The sequence below is a fragment of the Anomaloglossus baeobatrachus genome, chromosome 5, assembly GCF_048569485.1.
Source record: "Anomaloglossus baeobatrachus isolate aAnoBae1 chromosome 5, aAnoBae1.hap1, whole genome shotgun sequence".
In the NCBI taxonomy this organism is placed as follows: domain Eukaryota; kingdom Metazoa; phylum Chordata; class Amphibia; order Anura; family Aromobatidae; genus Anomaloglossus; species Anomaloglossus baeobatrachus.
This window is the reverse complement of record NC_134357.1, coordinates 542923374-542949287: the sequence shown is the minus strand read 5'-3', so window position 1 is coordinate 542949287 and position 25914 is coordinate 542923374. Positions and strand designations below refer to the sequence as shown.

At 45.7% G+C, this 25914-nt stretch overlaps 1 protein-coding gene across 1 annotated transcript in view; it reads right to left on the bottom strand.

Annotated features, from left to right (window-relative positions):
* Positions 1-11974: 11974 nt before the first annotated feature.
* The window catches only part of LOC142312216 (uncharacterized), a 240110-nt gene continuing 226170 nt past the window's right edge, over positions 11975-25914 (bottom strand). The window contains 1 exon segment of the mRNA XM_075351123.1: positions 11975-13344. Coding sequence (XP_075207238.1) covers positions 12248-13344 — 1097 coding nt within the window. The 3' untranslated portion in view covers positions 11975-12247.

The following is a 25914-nucleotide window of genomic DNA, read 5'->3' as shown; positions in this document are numbered from 1 at the left end:
TGGTAGATTGAAGCCTGGTGGAGGGTTTTGTAAATTGGGCAACATTTGGGGATCACCGTCTACTACATTGACCCAAAGTTCTCCCCATTTCTCCTCTAAATTGAAGTCTTGTTCATGCAAGGTGATTGCAGTTCGGATGGGTGGGTGTCTTGATTTCAATCGTTGTATTGTAACATCTCTGATATTTTGGTGTATTGGAAGTTTTTCATTATTCACAACTTTAGTGTATTCTTTAAGTAGGAGCTTTTGTCTTCTTAGATTTGCCCATGCGATATGACTTAGGACAGGTAACCAGTGAACAGGTGTAGGTCTAATGGCACCAGATATTATACGCATAGAGTTATTCAGCTGAGTGTCAATTAGGTTTACAGACCAGAGCCATGTGTGAACGATGTGTATATGAAATTGAGCCATGTGAATGAGGTGTAGGAGCGGAGCCGTGTGGATATATTATTGTGTTTTCCCCTCTTGGCTCATCCCGTTTTCTCCTTTCTCCCCCATTTCTCTGCCCTGAGCTCAGTCCCGGGGTGCGGCGCTCTCTGGTTTCTCTGCCCTGAGCTCAGTCCCGGGGGTCCGGTACTCTCTGGTTTCTCTGCCCTGAGCTCAGTCCCAGGGGTCCGGCGCTCTCTGGTTTCTCTGCCCTGAGCTCAGTCCCAGGGGTCCGGCACTCTCTGGTTTCTCTGCCCTGTGCTCAGTTCCGGGGGTCCGGCGCTCTCCGGTTTCTCTGCCCTGAGCTCAGTCCCGGGGGTCCGGCACTCTCTGGTTTCTCTGCCCTGAACTCAGTCCCAGGGATCCGGTGCTCTCTGGTTTCTCTGCCCTGAGCCCAGTCCCAGGGGTCCGGCACTCTCTGGTTTCTCTGCCCTGAGCTCAGTCCCAGGGGTCCAGCGCTCTCTGGTTTCTCTGCCCTGAGCTCAGTCCTGGGGGTCCGACGCTCTCTGGTTTCTCTGCCCTGAGCTCAGTCCTGGGGGTCCGGTGATCACTGGTTTCTCTGCCATGAGCTCAGTCCTGGGGATCCGGCGCTCTCTGGTTTCTCTGCCCTGAGCCCAGTCCCAGGGGTCCGGCGCTCTCTGGTTTCTCTTCCCTGAGCTCAGAGTAAAAAGTTTACATTTATCAAATAATTTATAATATAATACATCGAGATAATAGATGGCAGAATATTGATAACAGTACTTATAGAAATTAATATTTTGAGTCTGTATTGAATATAGATAGATGCTGACATTGAATATATATAGACTATCTGGAAGCTTCCAGAGGCTTACATCATGCATTCAGCAGAATCTCCCTATATGGTTTTGAACAGCTGCATATATAACATGACACATGGTGGGAGGGGGACTCTTGCTCCGGAGAGTCGAACTACACACGTCAAAGCTGCTGGGGGTCAAAACCATCCATCCATCCAAGATGAAGCAACACATGCTGTCAGGTCTACAGTATATCACGCTTGCCTATCCATTCAGGAACCTGGGAAAGATGAATGAAGACTTCTATTGATTTAGTAAAGACATGGACTATATATTAACTCCTCACGTAAGCTAACGAAGAATATTGTTTTCCTTCTCTGTAATTAATCAACTCTTCTTTTTTTGTCAATCATTTTTAGTCAATATAAATCCTTTTTTTATTATTACATTTTTGAAGTTTATCGGTTCTTATATCTTATCGCGTATATAAAGAAAAATATGTTTAAAGGGATATATATTTTTAACATTTTGGTGAGCCAGCCATTCTTGATTTTTTTTTATTCATTTTTTGTACTAATTCCTTCACTTTGCACAAGGGGGGCAGATACAGAAGTAATGCTAATACCTCTTGCAAAGTATCAGGAATCGACAATTTTATGTTAAAAATCACGCAGGACCTAAAAATACGGATAAGGCTTCAAGTCGCATGAGTGGTTTTTTTTTACATGAACGCTGAAGAGTTCGTAAAGCCACAGAAGATCATCCTTTGACGTGTCTTTGAAGGAACAGGATAAGTCAGTCCATAAAGTATTGAACATTCTGAACGAGGTGAATCAAGTCTCAGGGGATCATCCATTCACGGTTGGGTCATTCCAGGTAAGAAAATGGATTTTATCTCTTTTTTTTTCTAAACAAAGTAAATTACAGTTCACATACTCAGATATTTCTAATGTAGAGGAGCTCTGGGTAAGCCTTTATGGGGAGTGTGAACTTGAGAATTCACGTGTACAATCTACGGTGTCTTTTAATCAAGAGAAAAAGAAAAGCAGGAATGTCTGTCTTTGGTCCATGAATTTCACAAGTTAGTGTTAGAGAAATTTAAAGATTGTGGAAATGGACAACCTGAATTGTCAGAAAATGATTCTGTCTGTAATGTCTCTAATGAAAATCGTCCCCAAGGTGGCCACAGACATGTGCTGTCTATTGAAGGTGACCTTCAGGACACAGGAAATGAAGCAGGAAAGGATGTTGGAGAAGAAGGAAATTCCATAGAGGAGCCAGAAGGGGGAGGAGCCAGAGAAGGACATGTGCAGAGAGGAGAAAATGGCGACGATCAGTTTCTAAAAATAGATCAGGCTAAGTTAGGAATTAAACTCAGAAAGAACCTTTTGGATTTATGCAAATTAATTCCTGCATATGATCCCAAGATACATGTGTGCAGAAATTCAGAAATATTTGAAATTTTTGTTGAAAAGTTCAATTTAACCAATAATGAGAAAACTTAGATATTCCATGTGTGGGTCACATGAGGTGTCTGTGCAAAATTTTGTGATTGTAAATGCGACGGTGCGGATACACTTTTCGTTTCACTTTTTCCCCATTATGTAGATAGGGGCAAAATTGATTGGTAAATTGGAATGCGCGGGGTTAAAATTTCGCCTCACAACATAGCCTATGACGCTCTCGGTGTCCAGACGTGTGAGTGTGCAAAATTTTGTGGCTGTAGCTGCGACGGTGCAGATGCCAATCCCGGACATATACACACACATTCGCCCGGGTTAATAACTGCTGTTAACAAAATAGAAACCACAAAACAAATAGATATAAATGCAATTATAATATCTGTCTCCCCCTCTGTATATATCTCTGTCTCTCTCTTTGTCTGTCTTTCTCTTACCCTGTCTGTCTCTCTCTTTCTCAGTCTGTCTCAATCTCTTTCCGTCTGTCTAACTATCTCTGTCACTTTCCCTGTCTGTCTCTTTCCCTCTGTCTCTTTCCCTGTGTCTGTCTCTTTGTCTGTCTCTTTACCTGTCTTTGTCTGTCTCTTACCCTGTCTGTCTCTTTCCCTTTCTTTCCCTGTCTGTCTGTTTCCCTGTGTCTGTCTCTTTGTCTGTGTCTGTCTCTTTACCTGTCTGTGTCTGTCTCTTAACCTGTCCCTGTTTTCCTGTCTCTTCCCCTGTCTGTCTCTTTGTCTGTGTCTGTCTCTTACCAGTCTGTCTGTTTCTTACCCTGTCTGTGTCTGCCTCTTTCCTTGTCGGTGTCTGTCTCTTTCCCTGGCTGCATTGTGACACGCCAACTTCCATATAAGGGCGTGGCTGCGCATTCTTCTGAAGTTCTGCCTGCACTGTGGCTCCCAGCTCCATTCGCTTTAATGGAGGCAGGTTTTTTGGCGAATAACTGTAAAGCTCGGGGGTTAAAATTTCCCCTCAAAACTTAGCCTATGACACTCTCGGGGTCCACACGTGTGAGTGTGCAAAATTTTGTGGCTGTAGCTGCGACGGTGCAGATGCCAATCCCGGACATACACACATACATACACACATACACACACACACACACACACACTCAGCTTTATATATTAGATTGAAAACAATTGTAGTTTTATTATGATGTATATTTGGACGATAAAGTACACCTTACATAAGACGCACGCGAGGTTTAGCAGTACCAAATAGGAAAAACAACTTTACAACTAATTAAATCTTCCCTGGAGATCTAAAAAGGAGCGTCAAGATCACAAAGTTTAATGCACTATGGTAGAATAGGGTAGTAGTAAATTTATTGTTAGTGTTTCTCTGCACCAGGTGTTTTATTGCATATAGCTTCACAGTATAGACATTAAAGAGCACTCTGTAGCGCACATATATACACACATAACACTGCTGCATTGACAGTACATGCACACTCAGCTCTGCTACATATGCAGATTTATATTCACATAGCGCTCTGCTACATATATACTGTACATTATATACTGAGGAGCCAAAGGGTAACAATGATTTGCACTTTTGACTTTCAGGATCCATATCTCACCATCCACTACAGCTTTAAACATGAGACTACCATCATTTTAGACAATCATCTTTGCTATCTAATACATAAATTAGACTTACAACTATTTAGCATATGATTAGTTATACAAATTCTTGTCATGTCACTGCATTGTTACTGTTTTGCTCTTGGTGGTGAAAAAATATTTTTCTTCCTGTATACTACAAATTACGACCTGTTCTAACATAGCTCAGGTCATTGGTTCGAATCGAGGAGCAGCCATGAAGATTTCCCAAGAAAAGATAAACCGCATCATCCAGCTCATCGATAACGGTTTCTTAACCAAGAAAATTGCCAGTCTGCTTCATAGGAGTGCCATGACAATTGGAAGAATACGAAATGAAGTCCATACATCCATTCAAAAGCTAAGATATGAACTTTCAGGCAAAATATTGGCGTCAACAAGTCGACTCATCACAAGGTCTATCAGTTCTGGTGAAAAAAACACAGCAATGGAGATGGCTCATATGCTTCGTAATAGTGCAATCACAGATGGCCATGCGAGCATCACGTGAAGCACGTTTCACAAAATAAAGGTGAAGAAACCTCAACTTCAACATGGTGACAAGAAACAACTCAAGTTTTTAAAAAAAGTATGAAAGTGGACAGTAGAAGTTAGAAAACAGGTGATTTGGAGGGATGAGACGAAACTGAATAGACTAGGCTCTGATCTTGCAAGTGGGTCAGGAAAAAACAAGGAAAAAAGGGGTTTATGGATCGAAAAATTGAAGGAACTGTCAAGTTCAATGCAGGCAACCTGATATGTGGTTGTTTCACAGCCAAAGTCACTGGATACTTGACCAGGATTGATGGTGGTCTCAATGCTGAGCTATAAGTGAGTATCCTACAAGACAAGTTACTTTGTACACTCGAGCAGTATGGATATGAAAAGAACGACAGTCTTTCATCAGTACAATGAATTGAAGAACACATTGAGATTGGTGAAGAAATGGTTAAGTGACAATAAAGTAGGGGTACTGGATTGCCCCCCCCCCCCCCCCTGACAGCAGACTTCAATCCAATTGAACACTTGTGGGTAGAGTTAAAGATAAAGCTGTATACATACCCAAGTGAGTTTCCTAGTATGCACCAACACTGGAAACGTGTAGAGTAGACCTGGGATCAGATTTCGGTCAAGACTTGCTAGAATCTGACTAAGAGCATGCCGAGAAGGGTTCAGACACTGTTGAAAGCCAAAAGTTGGATTTACAAAATAATAATAATGTAAATTCAGATTTTTAGGAGCAAATTGGAAACAATGCAGTGATATCACAAGAATCTGCATAACCAATCATATGCTAAATAGTTGCAAGTAAAATTTATGTATGAGATAGCCAATATGATTGTCTATAAAATGATGGAAGACTCACGCTCAAAGCTGTAGGGGATGGTGAGATATGAAGGCTGAAAGTCAAAAGTTCAAAACATCATTCACACTTTGCTCAGTAGAGATGAGCGAACCTAATGTTCGGTGCTCGGCGTTCGTACCGAACAGACTTCAGAAATCAGAGTTCAGGTGATTTCCGTATGCAAACCACTTAAGCGACCAGTGCAGTGCTTGGGTATACTTGATGCTCATCCCCGTGCAAGCTGCTTGCAGTGTTTGAACTGCTCACACTGAGGGTAACAACAGCATGATCAGATGCAGTGTGCAGACACACACAAAAAAAAATTAAAAGAGAAAACCACGCCCTCCCCCGGAAGTGTTTTCTTTATGGCTAGCTGAATGTGGGTGGAGACACAAACTGCCAATCAGTGCCTTCAAATTAAGTTGAGGTCGAGTCCAAAACAGAAAACTTTAAAAAAGTCCAGCTAAACTCACAGAACCTGGACTTCCATGGGTCCACTCATTTCTACTCATCATTGTGTACACACACAACTCTGCTAAATATTTACATTCACCCCATTTTGCAATTCCTTTCAGGTCATGTGATTGATTACATAACCTGAAAGAACCTGGAGCTAGTGGGGTGGAAACTTTTTCAGCTGCTCACTTAGGACTTGCATCGTCTGTACATGTCTCTGTAACTTTATCTCCTGCTGTGCACAGATCAGTGTGTGGCAGGAGGAGAGAGCAGTTCTCTCAGTAATTGGGAAGGACATTGTCAGCATTCTCCATCATTACAGGACGCTGCCTCCTGACTGCATTCACCTATTAGGAAGATTTTTTTTCTTGTTAAAAGCGTGTGTTATAGTCCAAAATATGAGGCACATTCTAAAGTAATTTCCATTTGTCATTCAATTATACTACGGTCTGTTATATGGTTTTTAAACAATTTGTCAATAAAATGTATCATTTCTCACCATGTGAGTTATTTTTGATGGTGAACAAAGAAGGGAATTTTGTTTACTTACCGTAAATTCCTTTTCTTCTAGCTCCAATTGGGAGACCCAGACAATTGGGGTGTATAGCTTCTGCCTCCGGAGGCCACACAAAGTATTACACTTAAAAAGTGTAACCCCTCCCCTCTGCCTATACACCCTCCCGTGCATCACTGGCTCCTCAGTTTTGGTGCAAAAGCAGGAAGGAGGAAACTTATAAATTGGTCTAAGGTAAATTCAATCCGAAGGATGTTCGGAGAACTGCAAACCATGAACCAAAAGAACAATTCAACATGAACAACATGTATACACAAAAGAACAAACAGCCCGAAGGGAACAGGGGCGGGTGCTGGGTCTCCCAATTGGAGCTAGAAGAAAAGGAATTTACGGTAAGTAAACAAAATTCCCTTCTTCTTTGTCGCTCCATTGGGAGACCCAGACAATTGGGACGTCCAAAAGCAGTCCCTGGGTGGGTAAAAGAATACCTCGATAAAAAAGAGCCGACACGACTCCCTCTTACAGGTGGGCAACCGCCGCCTGAAGGACTCGCCTACCTAGACTGGCGTCTGCCGAAGCATAGGTATGCACCTGATAGTGTTTCGTGAAAGTGTGCAGACTAGACCACGTAGCCGCCTGACACACCTGCTGAGCCGTAGCCCTGTGCTGCAATGCCCAGGACGCACCCACGGCTCTGGTAGAATGGGCTTTCAGCCCCGAAGGAATCGGAAGCCCCGAAGAACGGTAGGCTTCAAGAATCGGTTCCTTGATCCACCGAGCTAAGGTTGACTTGGAAGCCTGCGAACCCTTACGCTGACCGGCGACAAGTACAAGAGCGCATCTGAGCGGCGCAGGGGCGCTGTGCGAGACACGTAGTACCGGAGTGCTCTCACTAGATCTAATGAGTGCAAATCCTTTTCACATGTGTGAACTGGATTAGGGCAAAAGGAAGGTAAGGTGATATCCTGATTGAGATGAAAAGGAGATACCACCTTAGGGAGAAATTCGGGAAGAGGACGCAGAACCACCTTATCCTGGTGAAAAACTAGGAATGGGGCTTTGCATGACAGCGCTGCAAGATCCGACACTCTTCGGAGTGATGTGACTGCCACAAGAAATGTCACCTTCCGCGAAAGACGTGATAAGGAGACATCCCGCAGCGGCTCGAAAGGTGGTTTCTGAAGAGCCGTTAGCACCCTGTTAAGGTCCCAGGGCTCCAGTGGGCGTTTGTAAGGTGGGACTATGTGGCATACTCCTTGCAGGAACGTGCGGACCTGCGGGAGCCTGGCCAGGCGCTTTTGAAAAAATACTGAGAGCGCCGATACTTGTCCCTTGAGAGAGCTTTGTGACAAACCCTTGTCCATTCCAGATTGAAGGAAGGAAAAACATAAGGCAGTTGAAACTGTGACCAATCCTGTACTAATGCGTCAGCCGCCAGAGCTCTGTGATCCTGAGATCGTGCCATGAATGCCGGGACCTTGTTGTTGTGCCGTGACGCCATGAGGTCGACGTCCGGTGTTCCCCAGCGGCGACAGATCTCTCGAAACACCTCTGGGTGCAGAGACCATTCTCCCGCATCCATGCCCTGACGACTGAGAAAATCTGCTTCCCAGTTTTCTACTCCCGGTATGTGAACTGCGGAGATGGTGGATGCTGTGGCTTCCACCCACTGCAGAATTTGCCGGACTTCTTGGAAGGCTTGACGACTGCGAGTGCCGCCCTGGTGATTGATGTAGGCGACGGCAGTGGCGTTGTCCGACTGGATACGGATCTGCCTGCCCTCCAGCCACTGCTGGAACGCTAATAGGGCTAGATACACTGCCCATATCTCCAGAACATTGATCTGAAGGGAAGACTCCCTCGGAGTCCAGGTCCCCTGAGCTCTGTGGTGGAGAAATACTGCTCCCCACCCTGACAGGCTCGCGTCCGTGGTGACCACAGCCCAGCTTGGGGGCAGGAAGGATTTTCCCTGCGATAGAGAAGTGGGAAGAAGCCACCACTGAAGAGACGTCTTGGTTGCCAGTGAAAGAGACATTCCTGTCGAGGGAAGTTGACCTCCTGTCCCACTTGTGGAGAATGTCCCATTGTGGAAAGTTGATGATCCACCCGAACTGCTGGAGAGTCTCCAGAGCGACGGTAAGGCTGTGTAGACACGCCTCCCGAGAAGGTGCCCTGACTAGGAGATCGTCTAAGTAGGGAATCACCGAGTGGCCCTGAGAGTGTAGGACCGCCACAACGGATGCCATGACTTTGGTGAAGACCCGTGGGGCTGTCGCCAAGCCGAAAGGCAATGCCACGAACTGAAGGTGTTCGTCCCCTATGGCGAAACGCAAGAAGCGTTGATGTTTGGGTGCGATCGGTACGTGGAGATAAGCATCCTTGATGTCGATCAATGCTAGGAAGTCTCCTTGTGACATCGAAGCGATGACTGAGCGGAGAGATTCCATCCTGAACCGTCTGGTTCTCACATGTCTGTTGAGCAGTTTGAGGTCCAGAACGGGACGGAATGAACCGTCCTTCTTTGGCACCACGAACAAGTTGGAGTAAAAACCGCGCCCCTGTTCCAGAGGGGGGACGGGAATCACCACTCCTTCTGACTTCAGAGCGTCCACTGCCTGAAGAAGAGCGTCGGCCCGAGCAGGGGGAGGGGGGGGTTCTGAAGAAGCGAGTTGGAGGACGAGAGATGAACTCTATCCTGTAACCGTGAGACAGAATGTCTCTCACCCATCGGTCTTGAACATGTGGCCACCAGGTGTCGCAAAAGCGGGAGAGCCTGCCACCGACCGAGGATGCGGTTCGGGGATGCCAAGAGTCATGAGGAGGCCGCCTTGGAGGCAGTGCCTCCGGCAGCTTTTTGGGGGCGTGACTTAGACCGCCACGCGTAGGAGTTCCCCTGACCTTTCCCCTGCCTATTAGACGAAGAGGAATGGGACTTGGCGGAGGGGCGAAAGGACCGAAACCTCGGCTGATCTTACGTTGCTGAGGTTTATTTGGTCTGGACTGGGGTAAGGAGTTAATCTCATCCAATCGTTCTCCAAACAACCGGTCGCCAGAAAAAGGCAACCCGGTTAGGAATCTCTTGGAAGCCGAGTCTGCCTTCCATTCGCGCAGCCACATGGCTCTGTGGACTGCCACAGAGTTAGCGGATGCCACAGCTGTACGGCTAGCAGAGTCTAGGACTGCGTTCATGGCGTAGGAAGAAAAAGCTGACGCCTGAGACGTCAAAGACGCAACCTGCGGAGCAGAAGTGCAAAAGCCGGGGCAAAGGAAGCTCCCGTGGCTTCGTAAATGGATTTCACCAGGAGCTCTATCTGCCTGTCAGTGGCATCCTTTAGCGATGAACCATCTGCAACCGATACCACCGATCTAGCTGCTAATCTAGAGACTGGAGGATCCACCTTGGGACACTGAGCCCAACCCTTAACTACGTCAGAGGGGAAGGGGTAACGTGAGTCAGTAAGGCGCTTAGCGAATCGCTTGTCCGGAACCGCTCTGGGTTTCTGGACAGCATCCCTGAAGTTAAGAGTGGTCGAAAAACGCACTCCGTGTACGTTTGGGGAATCTAAACTGGTGTTTCTCCTGCTGCGAAGCCGACTCCTCAATGGGAGGAGGCGGTGGGGATAGATCTAACCCTGGTTAATGGACGAGATAAGATCATTTACCAAGGCGTCCCCTTCAGGGGTATCAAGGTTGAGGGCAGCGTCATGGTCAGAGCCTTGAGCTGCGACCTCCGCCTCGTCCTCCAGCGAGTCATCCAGCTGGGAATTTGAGCAGCGTGATGAAGCCGAAGATTCCAAGCGGATCCGCTTAGCTGGTCTGGGGCTATGGTCCGTGGAGTAGTCCTCCACGTGCACCCTGGTGCCTACCTCTGGAGCGCGCTGCGGCGTGGACCGAGAGGGACCTGGAGGCGCCGCTGCCACAGAGTCCTGGGTCTGTGAAATGACCGGTCTGGGCTGCAAGGCTTCTAGCAGCTTGGCAGACCATTTGTCCATAGAGTTAGCCATGGATTGTGACAGTGAGTCAGAGAGCTTCTCAGCAAACGCTGCGAACTCTGTCCCTGCCGCCTGGACAGTGGTAGCATGGGGGTCTAGCTGAGCCGAGGGGGCCACTAGTGGTCTCGGCTCCGGCTGAGTCAGTGTAACAGGGGTCGAGCAATGCTCACAGTGTGGGTAGGTGGAACCCGCAGGTAACATAGCCCAACAAGAGGTACAGGTCGCAAAGAAACCCTGTGCCTTAGCGCTCTTGCTCCTTGTGGACGACATGCTGTTGTGTCCCAGGAGAGTGATCACAGAGGGTATAAGGGAGGGAATACAGCCCTGCCGAACAGACAGATACGTATTATATATCTTTATATATATATATCTATTCAGGCACCCCAGGGGTCCAGCACCGGATGACCGGTGTGGCTTACCGACCGCTAGACAGCGGCGTGTGTGTCCTCCAATTCCCTGCTCCAGGTCTCCCAGCGATGCAGAGCTGTTTCCTGATGTCAGAAAAAAATGGCTGCTGGAGCTCACAGAGGGGGAGTGGAGCGGTGGGCGGCACCATGAAAAGTGCGGGAATCTGGAGTCCCTATTGTGATCACAGAGAGGGGGGAGGCAGCATACAGGATGCTCCGGCCCTCATTGCCGACATCAGGACTGCTGTCCCGCCCCTACCCTGACAGACAGGTCCGGGGGCGGGATTTTTGCCAGTAGGCCGCAACTGAAGCCGGGGACTAAATTTATGACCGCGGCCGACTAGCAGGCGCGGTCGGCGCGGAAGTCCCCCGGCTTTCTCGGATCAGCAGCCGCTGTGTGCCCAGGCAGCGTCCGGTCGGCTGTACCGCTCCTACCCTGACAGACAGGGCCGGGGGCGGATTTTACAAGTAGGCCGCAACTGAAGCCGGGGACTATATTTATAACCGCGGCCGACAAACAGGCGCGGTCGGCGCGGAGGTCCCCCGGCTTTCAAGGCTTTGCAGCGTCCGGGTGCCAGGTGCTCCATGAATCGTCCCCATGGGGACACAGAGTACCTGACCGATGCAGGGCCCGTTCCCTGATAAGGAAAACGCTCCGGTCCGTCAGATTCCACACAGGGGCTGCGGAGGGAGCACGGTCCCAGTACCTGGATGACCGCTCAGGATCCCACTTCACCCAGAGCCCCCAAGGGATGGTGAAGGAAAACGGCATGAGGCTCCAGCCGTCGTACCCGCAATGGGTACCTCAACCTTAACAGCACCGCCGACGTAGTGGGGTGAGAAGGGAGCATGCCGGGGGCCCCATGGGAGCCCTCTTTTCTTCCAACCGATAAATCAGCAGCTGCTGCTGACTAAAATGGGAATGGATGAGTGGATGTGTGCCTCCTTCCACACAAAGCATAAAACTGGGGAGCCCGTGATGCACGGGAGGGTGTATAGGCAGAGGGGAGGGGTTACACTTTTTAAGTGTAATACTTTGTGTGGCCTCCGGAGGCAGAAGCTATACACCCCAATTGTCTGGGTCTCCCAATGGAGCGACAAAGAAATATGATTCTCAAATAATTCCGATTTCAAAATCTAGGTATCAGTATGGCTTCACCCCAGTGTAAATTCTCTGGTGTGTAATAAGATGTGATTTCTGGTTAAAAGATTTCTCACGTTCTGAACAAGAAAATGGCTTTTCTCCTCTGTGTGCTGTGTGATGTTTAACAAGATGTGATTTCTGTGCAAATCATTTCCCACAATTTGTAGACTTTTCCCCTGTGTGAGTCTTTTGATGACTAACAAGATGTGATTTCATTATAAAACATTTCCCACATTCTGAACATGAATACGGCTTCACCCCTGTGTGAGTTCTCTGGTGTGTAACAAGATGTGATTTCTGTACAAAACATTTCTCACATTCTGAACATGAAAATGGCTTCTCCCCTGTGTGAGTCTTTTGATGGCTAACAAGATCTGATTTCCGTACAAAACATTTCCCACATTCCGAACATGAAAATGGCTTTTCCCCTGTGTGATTTCTCTGGTGGGTAACAAGAGCTGAATAATCTCCATAACATTTCCCACATATTGAACATGAAAAAGTCTTCTCCCCTGTGTGTGTTCTCTGGTGTGTAAAAAGAACTGATTTCTCTACAAAACATTTCCCACATTCTGAACATGAAAAAGGCTTTTCCCCTGTGTGAGATCTGTGGTGCTTAACAAGATCGGAGTTCCGTACAAAACATTTCCCACATTCTGAACATGAAAATGGCTTTTCCCCTGTGTGAGTTCTCTGGTGGATAACAAGAGCTGAATAATCTCCATAACATTTCCCACATACTGAACATAAGAAAGGCTTCTCCCCTGTGTGAGTTCTCTGGTGTGTAACAAGAGCTGATTTCAGTACAAAACATTTCCCACATTCTGAACATGAAAAAGGCTTTTCCCCTGTGTGAGTTCTCTGGTGTATAACAAGATCTGATTTCTGTACAAAACATTTCCCACATTCTGAACATGAAAAAGGCTTTTCCCCTGTGTGAGATCTGAGGTGCTTAACAAGATCTGATTTCCGTACAAAACATTTCCCACATTCTGAACATGAAAATGGCTTTTCCCCTGTGTGAGTTCTCTGGTGGGTAAAAAGAGGTGAAGAATCTCCATAACATTTCCCACATACTGAACATGCAAAAGGCTTCTCCCCCGTGTGAGTTCTCTGGTGTGTAACAAGAACTGATTTACGTACAAAACATTTCCCACATTCTGAACATGAAAAAGGCTTCTCCCCTGTGTGAGTTTTCTGGTGTGTAACAAGAACTGATTTCCGTACAAAACATTTCCCACATTCTGAACATGAAAAAGGCTTCTCCTCAGTATGAATTCTCTCATGCCTAACAAGAAGTGATTTCAGGTTAAAGTATCTCTCACACTTGGTACAAGAAAATCTCTTCTCCTCCTCCATGGAAATGTTTTGATTTTGAACAAAAGATGTTTTCAGGAGAAAACTATTTCCACATTCTGAATGTGAAATTGACTTCTTTGCTTTAAGAGTTGGTTTTTTAATGCCTCTTTTGTGACTTCCAATAATCTTAGTAGTCTGTAATGAATCAGAAGAGAGGACCTGTTTCATAGGATTAGCTGATAGATCTTTACTGTGAATAGATGATGGTGTATCTGGAGTAATGTCATTTACTTTAGTTGTATCCTGTATGATTTTAAAGTCATCTAATTCAAAAATTGAAGATCTCAGTTCTCTCCCTGATCTTCTGTCACCGTCATCTGCCAAGAATAAAACCAGTTATTATTTTTGAACATTTCTACTTAAAATGTCCATAGAAATATATTATGTAGCAAAATTAAATTATTCAATGACAGTTTAGTCTAATAAAAATAATTGTCCTAGGACAATGGTAAGCGCTCGACCCAACTACTAATAATTCTGCAGCTAGTTTAATGGCAAAGGACTCCAAAAGTTGCCTAGGGAAAAATAAGTAAAAAATTGAGAGATTTTTTTAAAGATAAAAAACCTCAAAAACCAGCGCTGAAGAAAAGTAGTATAAGAATTATTGTTAAGATTTTATTGATAATATCCTTGTTCTAAAAATTTGGACACATTCACATAAATTGATATACACACAAAGATTAAACTAAACAGCTCCTAAAACTGTATTAGCAGATGGAAAAAAACACCTATAAAGGTAATGAAGCCCCGGCCGGCGGCAACAAAGATCACCAAAATAGGAAAAAATAAAGTAGAAATTGTTTGTATATATTATAAAATAATAAGTCAGAGGAGAGGGCTGTAAATTCAAGAGTCTGCAAAAAAAGCACTAAACCAGTGCCAGTTCGTATATCACATCAGCACCTGCTTGAGAATGCCTGCAGTGGAACTATTTCTTCCCCGCTTATTGTGACCGTATTAGCGGTCATGCTCCACTTAACTTCCAGACCCTAGTTGTCACTAGGTATACCGCACTCCAGATTAGGAGTCTAGCGGTAATATTAACAGCGCAGCAGAGACCCGTTAGAGATCTCTGGTGTGAAGTACCTGTCACCGGTGTTAGACCATAAACCAGGGTCAGCCAATGCAATTTTACCACATTTCTATTTGCGTCACATGTTAAGAGTAATGATTCTTCTCCCAGCTAAAAAGCTTAAACTTGTAATCCCTACACTGATTTCTTTCAGATTTTTTAATAGCTTTATGACTTTACATCCGTAAACTCCTGTGATTATATTATGTCAGCCCAGTATACTCTCTCTTCGCGGGTATGTGCATCCCTTCTCTGTACTCTGTTATGTAATTTATAAGTGTATTCTATCCCTAAGTAAAATCGAGAGCTGCCAATATTGGGGAGTGTGAGAAAATGGTCAGCCCTGTTGCACTGAGCAGCCATCTTGTGTTCAGCAGACATAAGCAGTCATGTTGTCTGCAAACCCTGGTACAGTTTTTGCAGCAAAAGCAATGCATGAATTAAAGTTCTCCCCAAAATGGAGCCATAAAATGACCTCAGTGTCACTTAGCGAGAATAGAGAAAAGCCATATGTTGTATTATATGGTAGAAAATAGTGAATAGAGTGAGTTAATACAAAAACCAGAACTGTAGACCTGTCAATATTGAAGCGCTATGAGAGCATACTAAGAGCTGTGATGTGATTAATGATGTTAGTTGATAAGAACACGGAAACGTATGGTTTAAAACAGAATTAGGTATTGATGTGCATGTATACTGACATATTGGACTTGTGCCTTCTTTGTCTTAAAGTATAACCGCCTTCTGCCGCAGTATGATGTAACTTATCTACACCCTTTTCTGTAACATGTGACCCTTTGTCTAAACAAGGTACAAAAACGCTTCTACACCATAGTTCGTGGGCAGATAGCCAAACCACCCAATCTGGACACCTGCGCGTGTCTACACGAGCCTTATAACACCTGTTTCCCATTTCTGCTCTGTGCTGTGTGCTCTTGAATAAACTGCAGTGTCTCCTTTGGATTATTAAAAGGAACCAATCACCAGGATTTTCATATATAAGCTAAAGCCAGTGCTGTACTGGCGCTATCAGGCTGATTCTATACATACCTGTAGTGGTCAGCTCGGAAGTATAGGTTTTGAAATCCAAGAAAGTGAAGTTTGTAAAATGAGCAGCTTCTTGAATGACAGTTTCAGTGGAGCAGATAATATATTCATAATTATCCCCTCCCCCTGTTAGAATTAGGATAAGTATTATACAAACGACTCACTTTGTGAAAGGACCTGTGTGAGGTCATACCCATGTGACCTGGTATCCATACTTCTGGTCACATGAGTATGATCTCACCACAGGTCCTGCTAGACAAAGTGAATTGTTTGTATAATGCTTATGCTAATTCTAACAGGGGGGAGGGGATAACTATCAATATATGATCTGATCCTCAGCTGCTGTCACTCAAGAAGCAGCTATTTTACAAACTTCACTTTCTTGGATTTCAAAACCTAAACATCCGAGCTGATCACTAATGGTATGTAGATAAAAAGCCTGATAGTGCCAGTATAGCACTGGCTTTAGCTTATATTCGAAAATCCTGGTGTTTTGTTCCCTTTAAGGAGAAAGACATTATTGGACACTCTAGTGATCTTACTGGGAGTTCAACCATGCGTCTCAAATCTTATAATATACTGTATATGAGGTCTGCCTCTCTTAAGGTATATGTTTTTTTCCATTGAAATAATTTGACTTTATTGATGAACTCCACTCATGCAGGTGGGTTACTCGAAATCCAATGTGCAGCAATCAACTTTCTAGCAGCAAACAATAATAACCTGGTCCTTATTATGGGGGGGGGATTTCAACTATCCAGACATTCAGTGGGACATAGAATCTTTGCTTTGTCCTAAAAGCTGTTAGGGGTACTCTGCACGCTGCGACATCGCTAGCGATGCCGAGCGCGATAGTACCCGCCCCCATCGCAGATGCGATATCTTGTGATAGCTGCCGTAGTGAACATTATCGCTACGGCAACTTCACACGCACTTACCTGCCCTGCGACGTCACTCTGGCCGGCGACCCGCCTCCTTCCTAAGGGGGCGGGTCGTGCGGCGTCACAGCAACGTCACACGGCAGGCGGCCAATAGAAGTGGAGGGACAAAGATGAGCGGGACGTAAACATCCCGCCCACCTCCTTCCTTCCGCATAGCCGGTGGACGCAGGTAGGAGATGTTCCTAGCTCCTGCGGCTTCACACACAGCGATGTGTGCTGCGGCAGCAACGAGCAACAACATCGTACCGACATTATGGAAATGACCGACGCTACACAGATTGCCGATTTACGACGCTTTTGCGATCGTTTATCGGCGCATCTAGGCTTTACACGTTGCGACATCGTTACTGGCGCCGGATGTGCGTCACTTTCGATTTGACCCCGACAATATTGCAGTAGCAATGTCGCAGCGTGCAAAGTACCCCTTACTTCTCATCATTTAGTGGTTACTACTCACCTGGGTGGTTATCTGTAGGCATCTCCTCTTTACTCCGCTCATCACCCCTCACATATGTCTCTGTAGTATTAATATGGGTCAGATCTTCCCCCTGAAACAAACATTGTAAAAGTCACAGAGAGATGGAGAAGTCACATCTATGATCAGTTCTAATCCTGCCATCTCCATCTTTTCATGGTCTCTGGATCAGGAGTGACCCCCCCCCCTCCCTTCAGAGCCCTGCTAAATTAACAGCCAGCAAAAGCTCTCCTAGCCACGAGATGGAACAGGTACATTTCAATTAACGTACAATTCTCCCCAGTACTTCAAAGACCCCCTGCATGGCAAAAGAGGCTCCGACTACAATCTGTGTATACAGGGGCAAAGTAAAAGTTTCCTGCAGGAAAACAGCTTATCTGATGAAAAGGCTAGGGCAGTCATATTATCTTCGCTGGTGAAGTATTAATATTGTGAGATACTGTACATACGTCACTCAGATATGGTGTGCATACCGCTGATCTCAAGATTCCATGTCGGACATCTCATATATTTCAGCTAAATCGTAGGACATACGAAAGAGCCACAAATTAATATTTGCTCCCCAGAATATACTGATCCCCCTTGTGTGGTATCCACCTTTTCCTAAAATCGTAATATAAAACATGAGGGTAATATCGTCCGCGTGGGATGATCCCACACGGAGATATGAGGACTGTGAGGATTCCATAATTCTAGAAGAGGGAAAACCCCCTCCCTTACATGATGTCAGCAGAGGTGGGGGCTGCGGGTGGGACAGAGGTTAATATCAGCCAATGTCTCCTTACCCTCTGTGTCAATGCCTAGAAGATATACATTCTGTGTATAGGATTGTCCATTTCCTGGGGGTGCCTCTCCCTTATATTTGAGCCATAATCCGTGACCAGGTGTAGTAGTCTCTTTCATTTTTTCTTTTATTTTTTGTAACTGTATTTGTATTGTTCCTTTTTGTAAATTCTTGTATATTTTTATAAACACTACCTTCTATTTTGGATTAAATATATAAAATTTTAATAGCTTTATTCCTCGCTCTATATACGACCCCGAGCCTGAAGCCTTCTGCTATCTGAAACAGGTCCCCAGCTACCCCTAAAGTTGGGTGGTGGCAGCGTAATTATTCTTGCATAGAATTATTGGGGTACTATCATTAAGGGTACCGAGATATATATATTCCATGGGATTCGGTGATATACACATTTACCCTTGCTGTGAGACCTCCAATATTTGGCACTATTAGCTCAGCACAGCTCATTTACTTATTGTCCGGCAGTTCCAAAATTGACCTGACAATAAGGGGGCGCTAGAGAGTAGTCGTGTTCTTGATAAATCCGTGAACAGCGGATGGGATTCTGGTGTGACCCCACCCCCCGGCTGTTCATGACAAACATAATACTGGCGGATAAAACAAGACTGAGCACAAGACTTTCACAGTCATCTACACATCATAGAAGAGATATCATGACACCTTCTCTCCATCTTCCTGGTGATCCTGAGGAACATTGGGATTTTTTTCTTTACAGTCCTGTGGAAGAAGAGGACGGGGACATCTCTCTGATCTGGTCCTCTTACTGGATAGAACTGGAAGAAACACATACAAGGACTGAATTAATTATTTACATACAGATAATTATAGTCCGTGTGTATTTAGCCCTGTCTGTTACCTGATGATGTGAGGGGTCGGGGAACCTCCATCATAACGTCCTTGTACAGATCTTTGTGTCCTTCTAAATACTCCCACTCCTCCATGGAGAAATAGACGGTGACGTCCTGACACCTTATAGGAACCTGACACATACAATGACACCGTCATCCCCCGATCCCTTCATAGCGTTACTGTATAATGTCCCAGTATTCCCAGCAGTGTCACCTCTCCAGTCAGCAGCTCAATCATCTTGTAGGTGAGTTCTAAGATCTTCTGGTCATTGATGTCCTCAAATATCGTGGGGTGAGGTGGAGGCCCTGTGATTGGGCTCAGGGGTCTTCCCCATTCCTCGGAAATAGGGTACTGACAGCGATCACCGGAGGTCTTCTTCACTACAGTGTAATCCTGGTTATGGAGAGAAACAGTAATAAATCTCACTCCAGACATTTCCAGAGTCCTCACCTCTCTAGTTCTGTCCATCTGTTATTCCCATAGATAAGAATGATGTAATGTGACGTCATCAGAATCTCTCACCTCTCCAGTAAGCCGGAAGAGGATCTCTAGGGTGAGGTGTAATATCCTCTCAGCCATCTTGTCCTTGTCCATATTCAGAAAAATCTTATATAAAATATCTCCACTGAGATCATCCGTTATTGAAGGGAACTGAATGTGAATAAGATGAACTGATGTCATATCATAAAGAATTTTGTGCAATAATACAATTAGTGAAGATAATAAGGGAAAACATATCAGGAGATATAAGGTGTAGATGTATTTTCTTGTCTTGTATGGACTGAACTATAAGTGTGGCTCCCACACACAGACTAAAGTTTGCTGAAACCTCTCATGTAAAGGCCGCTTTACACACTGCGATATCGGTACCGATATCGCCAGCGTGCGTACCCGCTCCCATCGGTTGTGCGACACGGGCAAATCTCTGCCCGTGTCGCACAACATCGCCCGGACACGTCACACTACTTACCTTCCCTGCGACGTCGCTGTTACCGGCGAACCGCCTCCTTTCTAAGGGGGCGGTTCGTTCAGCGTCACAGCGACATCACAGCAGCGTCACTGAACCGCCGCCCAATAGAAGTGGGGGGGCGGAAATGAGCGGGACGAACATCCCGCCCACCTCCTTCCTTCCGCATTGTGGCCGGGAGGCAGGTAGGGAGAGCTTCCTCGTTCCTGCGGTGTCACACGGAGCGATGTGTGCTGCCGCAGGAAGGAGGAACAACTTCGTTACTGCTGTAGTAACGATATTTGAGAATGGACCCCCATGTCACCGATGAGCGATTTTGCACATTTTTGCGACGATGCAAAATCGCTCATAGGCGTCACACGCAACGGCATCACTAAAGCTACCGGATGTGCGTCACAAATTCCGTGACCCCAACGAGATCACTTGAGCGATGTTGTAGCGTGTAAAGCCCGCTTTAGGGTCAATAACAGATGATGTCAGAGAGAAGGATCTGGCATGCTGATATCCAGTAGCTGATTCGCTTCTTCTCCCTGGAGATAATCCTCTGCTAGAGGAGTCTGCCAACTACTGACTCACAGAAACCACAGGATATCTTGTCCAAGTAGAACAGTTGTGTGTATGAGCAGTCAGGTTAGATAACAGTCAGTTGAATGATTGTTCAGACAACATTTATCTCATGTGTATGGGGCCATTAGTTTTACTCTGACAGGCAGGGATAACCGTCAGCACTACAGTAGTGCAGTGTATCACCTGAGCAATCAGAGGCCTGAATGTTGTATGATTGTACTAATGAAGATTTGTGGAAAAAAAAAAATATAAAAAAACCTTATAACTGAAAAATAGTTTAGCAGGAGACAAAAAGAACATTCTCCATTCTTGACAAAAAGGCAGTAAGAAAGAGAAAGAACCCCTCGTACATATATAACACCTGCTGACCATTCCAGAACTAAATTTCCAGACTTGGGAAACTGATCCTGGAGGTCAGTGGTATATGCCAGGTTCATCTGTATAAAAACTGGGGATAAGTGATGATTTATTTTTTAGCCGGTGGTGTGGATGGTACCATAGTGTGGGGGGCATCTTGTAGTATCATAAAGTTTGTGGGGACGGATAGCGGTACTATGGGAACATTATACTGCATGTGGGGGATGACGGTACAGTGGGGACATTATACTGTGTGGGGAGGGATGGTGTTACTGTGAGATCATTATACTGTGTGTGGGAGGATGGTGGTACTGTGGGAACATTATACTGTGTGTGGGGAGAGATGGTGGTTCTGTGGGAACATTACATTGCGCATAAAGCGATGGCGGTACTGTGGAAACATTATACTGTGTGCGGGGGAAGGCGGTACTGTGGGAACATTATACTGTGTGGGGAGGGACGGTGGTACTGTGGCAATATTATACTGTGTAGGAGGATGATGGTACTGTTGGAACATTATAATGTGTGGGAGGGAGTAACAGTACTGTGGGAACATTATACTGTGTATGGAGGATAGCGGTACTTGGGGAACATTATACCGTGTGTGTGGAGAGATGGCGGTTCTGTGGGAACATTATATTGTGTGTGAAAGGATGGTGGTACTGTGAGAACATTATACTGTATGTTGGGGGGTTGGTGGTGCTGTGGGAACATTATACTGTGTGTTGGGGGGATGGTGGTACTGTGAGAACATTATACTGTGTGTGGTGGGATGGCGGTACTGGAGGAACATTATACCGTGTGTGTGGAGAGATGGTGGTTCTGTGGGAACATTATATTGCGTATAAAGCTATAGCAGTACTGTGAGAACATTATATTGTGTGTGAAAGGATGGTGGTACTGTGAGAACATTATACTGTATGTTGGGGGGATGGTGGTACTGTGAGAACATTATACTGTGTGTGGTGGGATGGTGGTACTGTGGGAACGTTATACTGTGTGTTGGGGGATGGTGGTACTGTCAGAACATTATACGGTGTGTTGGGGGCATGGAGGTACTGTGGGAACATTATACTGTGTGGGGGGATGGAGGTACAGTGGGAACATTATACTGTGTGTTGGGGGGATGGCAGTACTGTGGGAACATTATACTGTGTGGGGGATAGAGGTACTGTGGGAACATTATACTGTGCGGGGAGGGACGGTGGTACTGTGGCAATATTATACTGTGTGGGAGGATAATGGTACTGTTGGAACATTATAATGTGTGGGAGGGGGTAACAGTACTGTGGGAACATTATACTGTGTTTGGGGGATGGTGGTACTGGGGGAACATTATACCGTGTGTGTGGAGAGATGGCAGTTCTGTGGGAACATTATATTGCGTATAAAGCTATGGCGGTACTGTGAGAACATTATATTGTGTGTGAAAAGATGGTGGTACTGTGAGAACATTATATTGTATGTTGGGGAGATGGTGGTGCTGTGGGAACATTATACTGTGTGTTGGGGGGATGGTGGTACTGTCAGAACATTATACGGTGTGTTGGGGGGGATGGAGGTACTGTGGGAACATTATACTGTGTGGGGGGATGGAGGTACAGTGGGAACATTATACGGTGTTTTGGGGGGGATGGAGGTACTGTGGGAACATTTTACTGTGTGGGAGGATGGAGGTACTGTGGGAACATTATACTGTGGAGGGGATGGCAGTACAGTGGGAACATTATACTGTGTGGGGGATAGAGGTACTGTGGGAACATTATACTGTGCGAGGGGATGGAGGTACTGTTGGGAACATTATACTGTGTATTGGGGGGATGGTAGTATGGCAACGATATCCACTGTTCTGTATAGAAAATCTGCTGCATTTTACAGTCTGAGCAAAGTGGAGGCGATTTCATGAAAACTTGTGACCACTTTGAATTGTGCGGTTTCGATTTATTTATTTTTTTAATTGCAGACTTCTATGGGGAACCGGTTAAAAAAATATGTAAAACACACTTGTATAAAACACACTGTTACTTTTTTAAGTACAGAATCAAAGGTTTTCCATTTTATTTTAAACAGGGCTGTGGAGTCGGAGTCATGGAATCGAAGTCGATATAAAATGGACAGATTCTGACTCCTAAATAGAGTTGAGCGCGGTTCGTGGTTCGTGGTTCTCCAGTTCGCGGCTCGAGTGATTTTGGGGCATGTTCTAGATCGAACTAGAACTCGAGCTTTTTGCAAAAGCTCGGTAGTTCTAGAAACGTTCGAGAACGGTTCTAGCAGCCAAAAAACAGCTAAATCATAGCTTGGTTTCTGCTGTAATAGTGTAAGTCACTCTGTGAATCAAACTATTATCACATTTCAGTGTATAGTGTGCGTGAACAGCGCCTTCAGATCACTGCTGTTTCTATAATGGCGATCGCCATTTTTTTTTTTTTTTTTTCTTGTCTTCCTTCCCTAAGCGCGCGCGTCTTGTGGGGCGGGCCAGCATGTCAGCCAATCCCAGACACACACACAGCTAAGTGGACTTTGAGCCAGAGAAGCAACGGCATGTGTGATAGGATCTGCATGTCACATGTCCCTGCATTATAAAACCGGACATTTTCTTCACGGACGCCATTATCTGCCTTCTGCGTCTTTGGTGTCAGACATCACTGTCGCAGCTCCGTCTTCCTGAGTCCTATAGCCGATACAGCTGTATGCGCTGCATACACAGCGTTAGACAGCTTAGGGAGAGCACTTTATAGCAGTCCTTTTAAGGGCTCCAACCGGCAGGGTCAGAGAGCCATAGGTGACAGGTCCTGCAAACAGCAACAGCGTCTGTGTAGCCCAGGTCAGGGATTTCCTACCTGCATTTCACCATTAGGAGGGAATAGAAAGGCAGTCTTCCATTCCTCTACCCAGAGCACCACAATCCTGCCACTGTACCCTCTTGTCCTCTGCACACTCCAACTGATAACTAAGCCATTATACTAGCAAACACTCAGTGTACCTAGTGGCATCCTATACGTGGCTATTGGACTTTGCTATAGTCCCACTAGTGCAAAGACATTTGCAGAGCGCGTCTGCCTGCATTGCACACTACAACTCATTCTAACCAAGCCATTATACTAGCAAACACTCAGTGTACCTAGTGGCATCCTATACGTGGCTATTGGACTTTGCTATAGTCCCACTAGTGCAAAGACATTTGCAGAGCGCGTCTGCCTGCGTTGCACACTACAACTCATTCTAACCAAGCCATTATACTAGCAAACACTCAGTGTACCTAGTGGCATCCTATACGTGGCTATTGGACTTTGCTATAGTCCCACTAGTGCAAAGACATTTGCAGAGCGCGTCTGCCTGCGTTGCACACTACAACTCATTCTAACCAAGCCATTATACTAGCAAACACTCAGTGTACCTAGTGGCATCCTATACGTGGCTATTGGACTTTGCTATAGTCCCACTAGTGCAAAGACATTTGCAGAGCGCGTCTGCCTGCGTTGCACACTACAACTCATTCTAACCAAGCCATTATACTAGCAAACACTCAGTGTACCTAGTGGCATCCTATACGTGGCTATTGGACTTTGCTATAGTCCCACTAGTGCAAAGACATTTGCAGAGCGCGTCTGCCTGCGTTGCACACTACAACTCATTCTAACCAAGCCATTATACTAGCAAACACTCAGTGTACCTAGTGGCATCCTATACGTGGCTATTGGACTTTGCTATAGTCCCACTAGTGCAAAGACATTTGCAGAGCGCGTCTGCCTGCGTTGCACACTACAACTCATTCTAACCAAGCCATTATACTAGCAAACACTCAGTGTACCTAGTGGCATCCTATACGTGGCTATTGGACTTTGCTATAGTCCCACTAGTGCAAAGACATTTGCAGAGCGCGTCTGCCTGCGTTGCACACTACAACTCATTCTAACCAAGCCATTATACTAGCAAACACTCAGTGTACCTAGTGGCATCCTATACGTGGCTATTGGACTTTGCTATAGTCCCACTAGTGCAAAGACATTTGCAGAGCGCGTCTGCCTGCGTTGCACACTACAACTCATTCTAACCAAGCCATTATACTAGCAAACACTCAGTGTACCTAGTGGCATCCTATACGTGGCTATTGGACTTTGCTATAGTCCCACTAGTGCAAAGACATTTGCAGAGCGCGTCTGCCTGCGTTGCACACTACAACTCATTCTAACCAAGCCATTATACTAGCAAACACTCAGTGTACCTAGTGGCATCCTATACGTGGCTATTGGACTTTGCTATAGTCCCACTAGTGCAAAGACATTTGCAGAGCGCGTCTGCCTGCGTTGCACACTACAACTCATTCTAACCAAGCCATTATACTAGCAAACACTCAGTGTACCTAGTGGCATCCTATACGTGGCTATTGGACTTTGCTATAGTCCCACTAGTGCAAAGACATTTGCAGAGCGCGTCTGCCTGCGTTGCACACTACAACTCATTCTAACCAAGCCATTATACTAGCAAACACTCAGTGTACCTAGTGGCATCCTATACGTGGCTATTGGACTTTGCTATAGTCCCACTAGTGCAAAGACATTTGCAGAGCGCGTCTGCCTGCGTTGCACACTACAACTCATTCTAACCAAGCCATTATACTAGCAAACACTCAGTGTACCTAGTGGCATCCTATACGTGGCTATTGGACTTTGCTATAGTCCCACTAGTGCAAAGACATTTGCAGAGCGCGTCTGCCTGCGTTGCACACTACAACTCATTCTAACCAAGCCATTATACTAGCAAACACTCAGTGTACCTAGTGGCATCCTATACGTGGCTATTGGACTTTGCTATAGTCCCACTAGTGCAAAGACATTTGCAGAGCGCGTCTGCCTGCGTTGCACACTACAACTCATTCTAACCAAGCCATTATACTAGCAAACACTCAGTGTACCTAGTGGCATCCTATACGTGGCTATTGGACTTTGCTATAGTCCCACTAGTGCAAAGACATTTGCAGAGCGCGTCTGCCTGCGTTGCACACTACAACTCATTCTAACCAAGCCATTATACTAGCAAACACTCAGTGTACCTAGTGGCATCCTATACGTGGCTATTGGACTTTGCTATAGTCCCACTAGTGCAAAGACATTTGCAGAGCGCGTCTGCCTGCGTTGCACACTACAACTCATTCTAACCAAGCCATTATACTAGCAAACACTCAGTGTACCTAGTGGCATCCTATACGTGGCTATTGGACTTTGCTATAGTCCCACTAGTGCAAAGACATTTGCAGCACGTCTGCCTGCGTTGCACACTCCAACTAATTATAACTAAGTTGCATTGTCAGGGATATTTATTCTTTATTATTCTGCTGTTAATAAAGCTAGACCACCACTGCAATCTTCACCACCTCT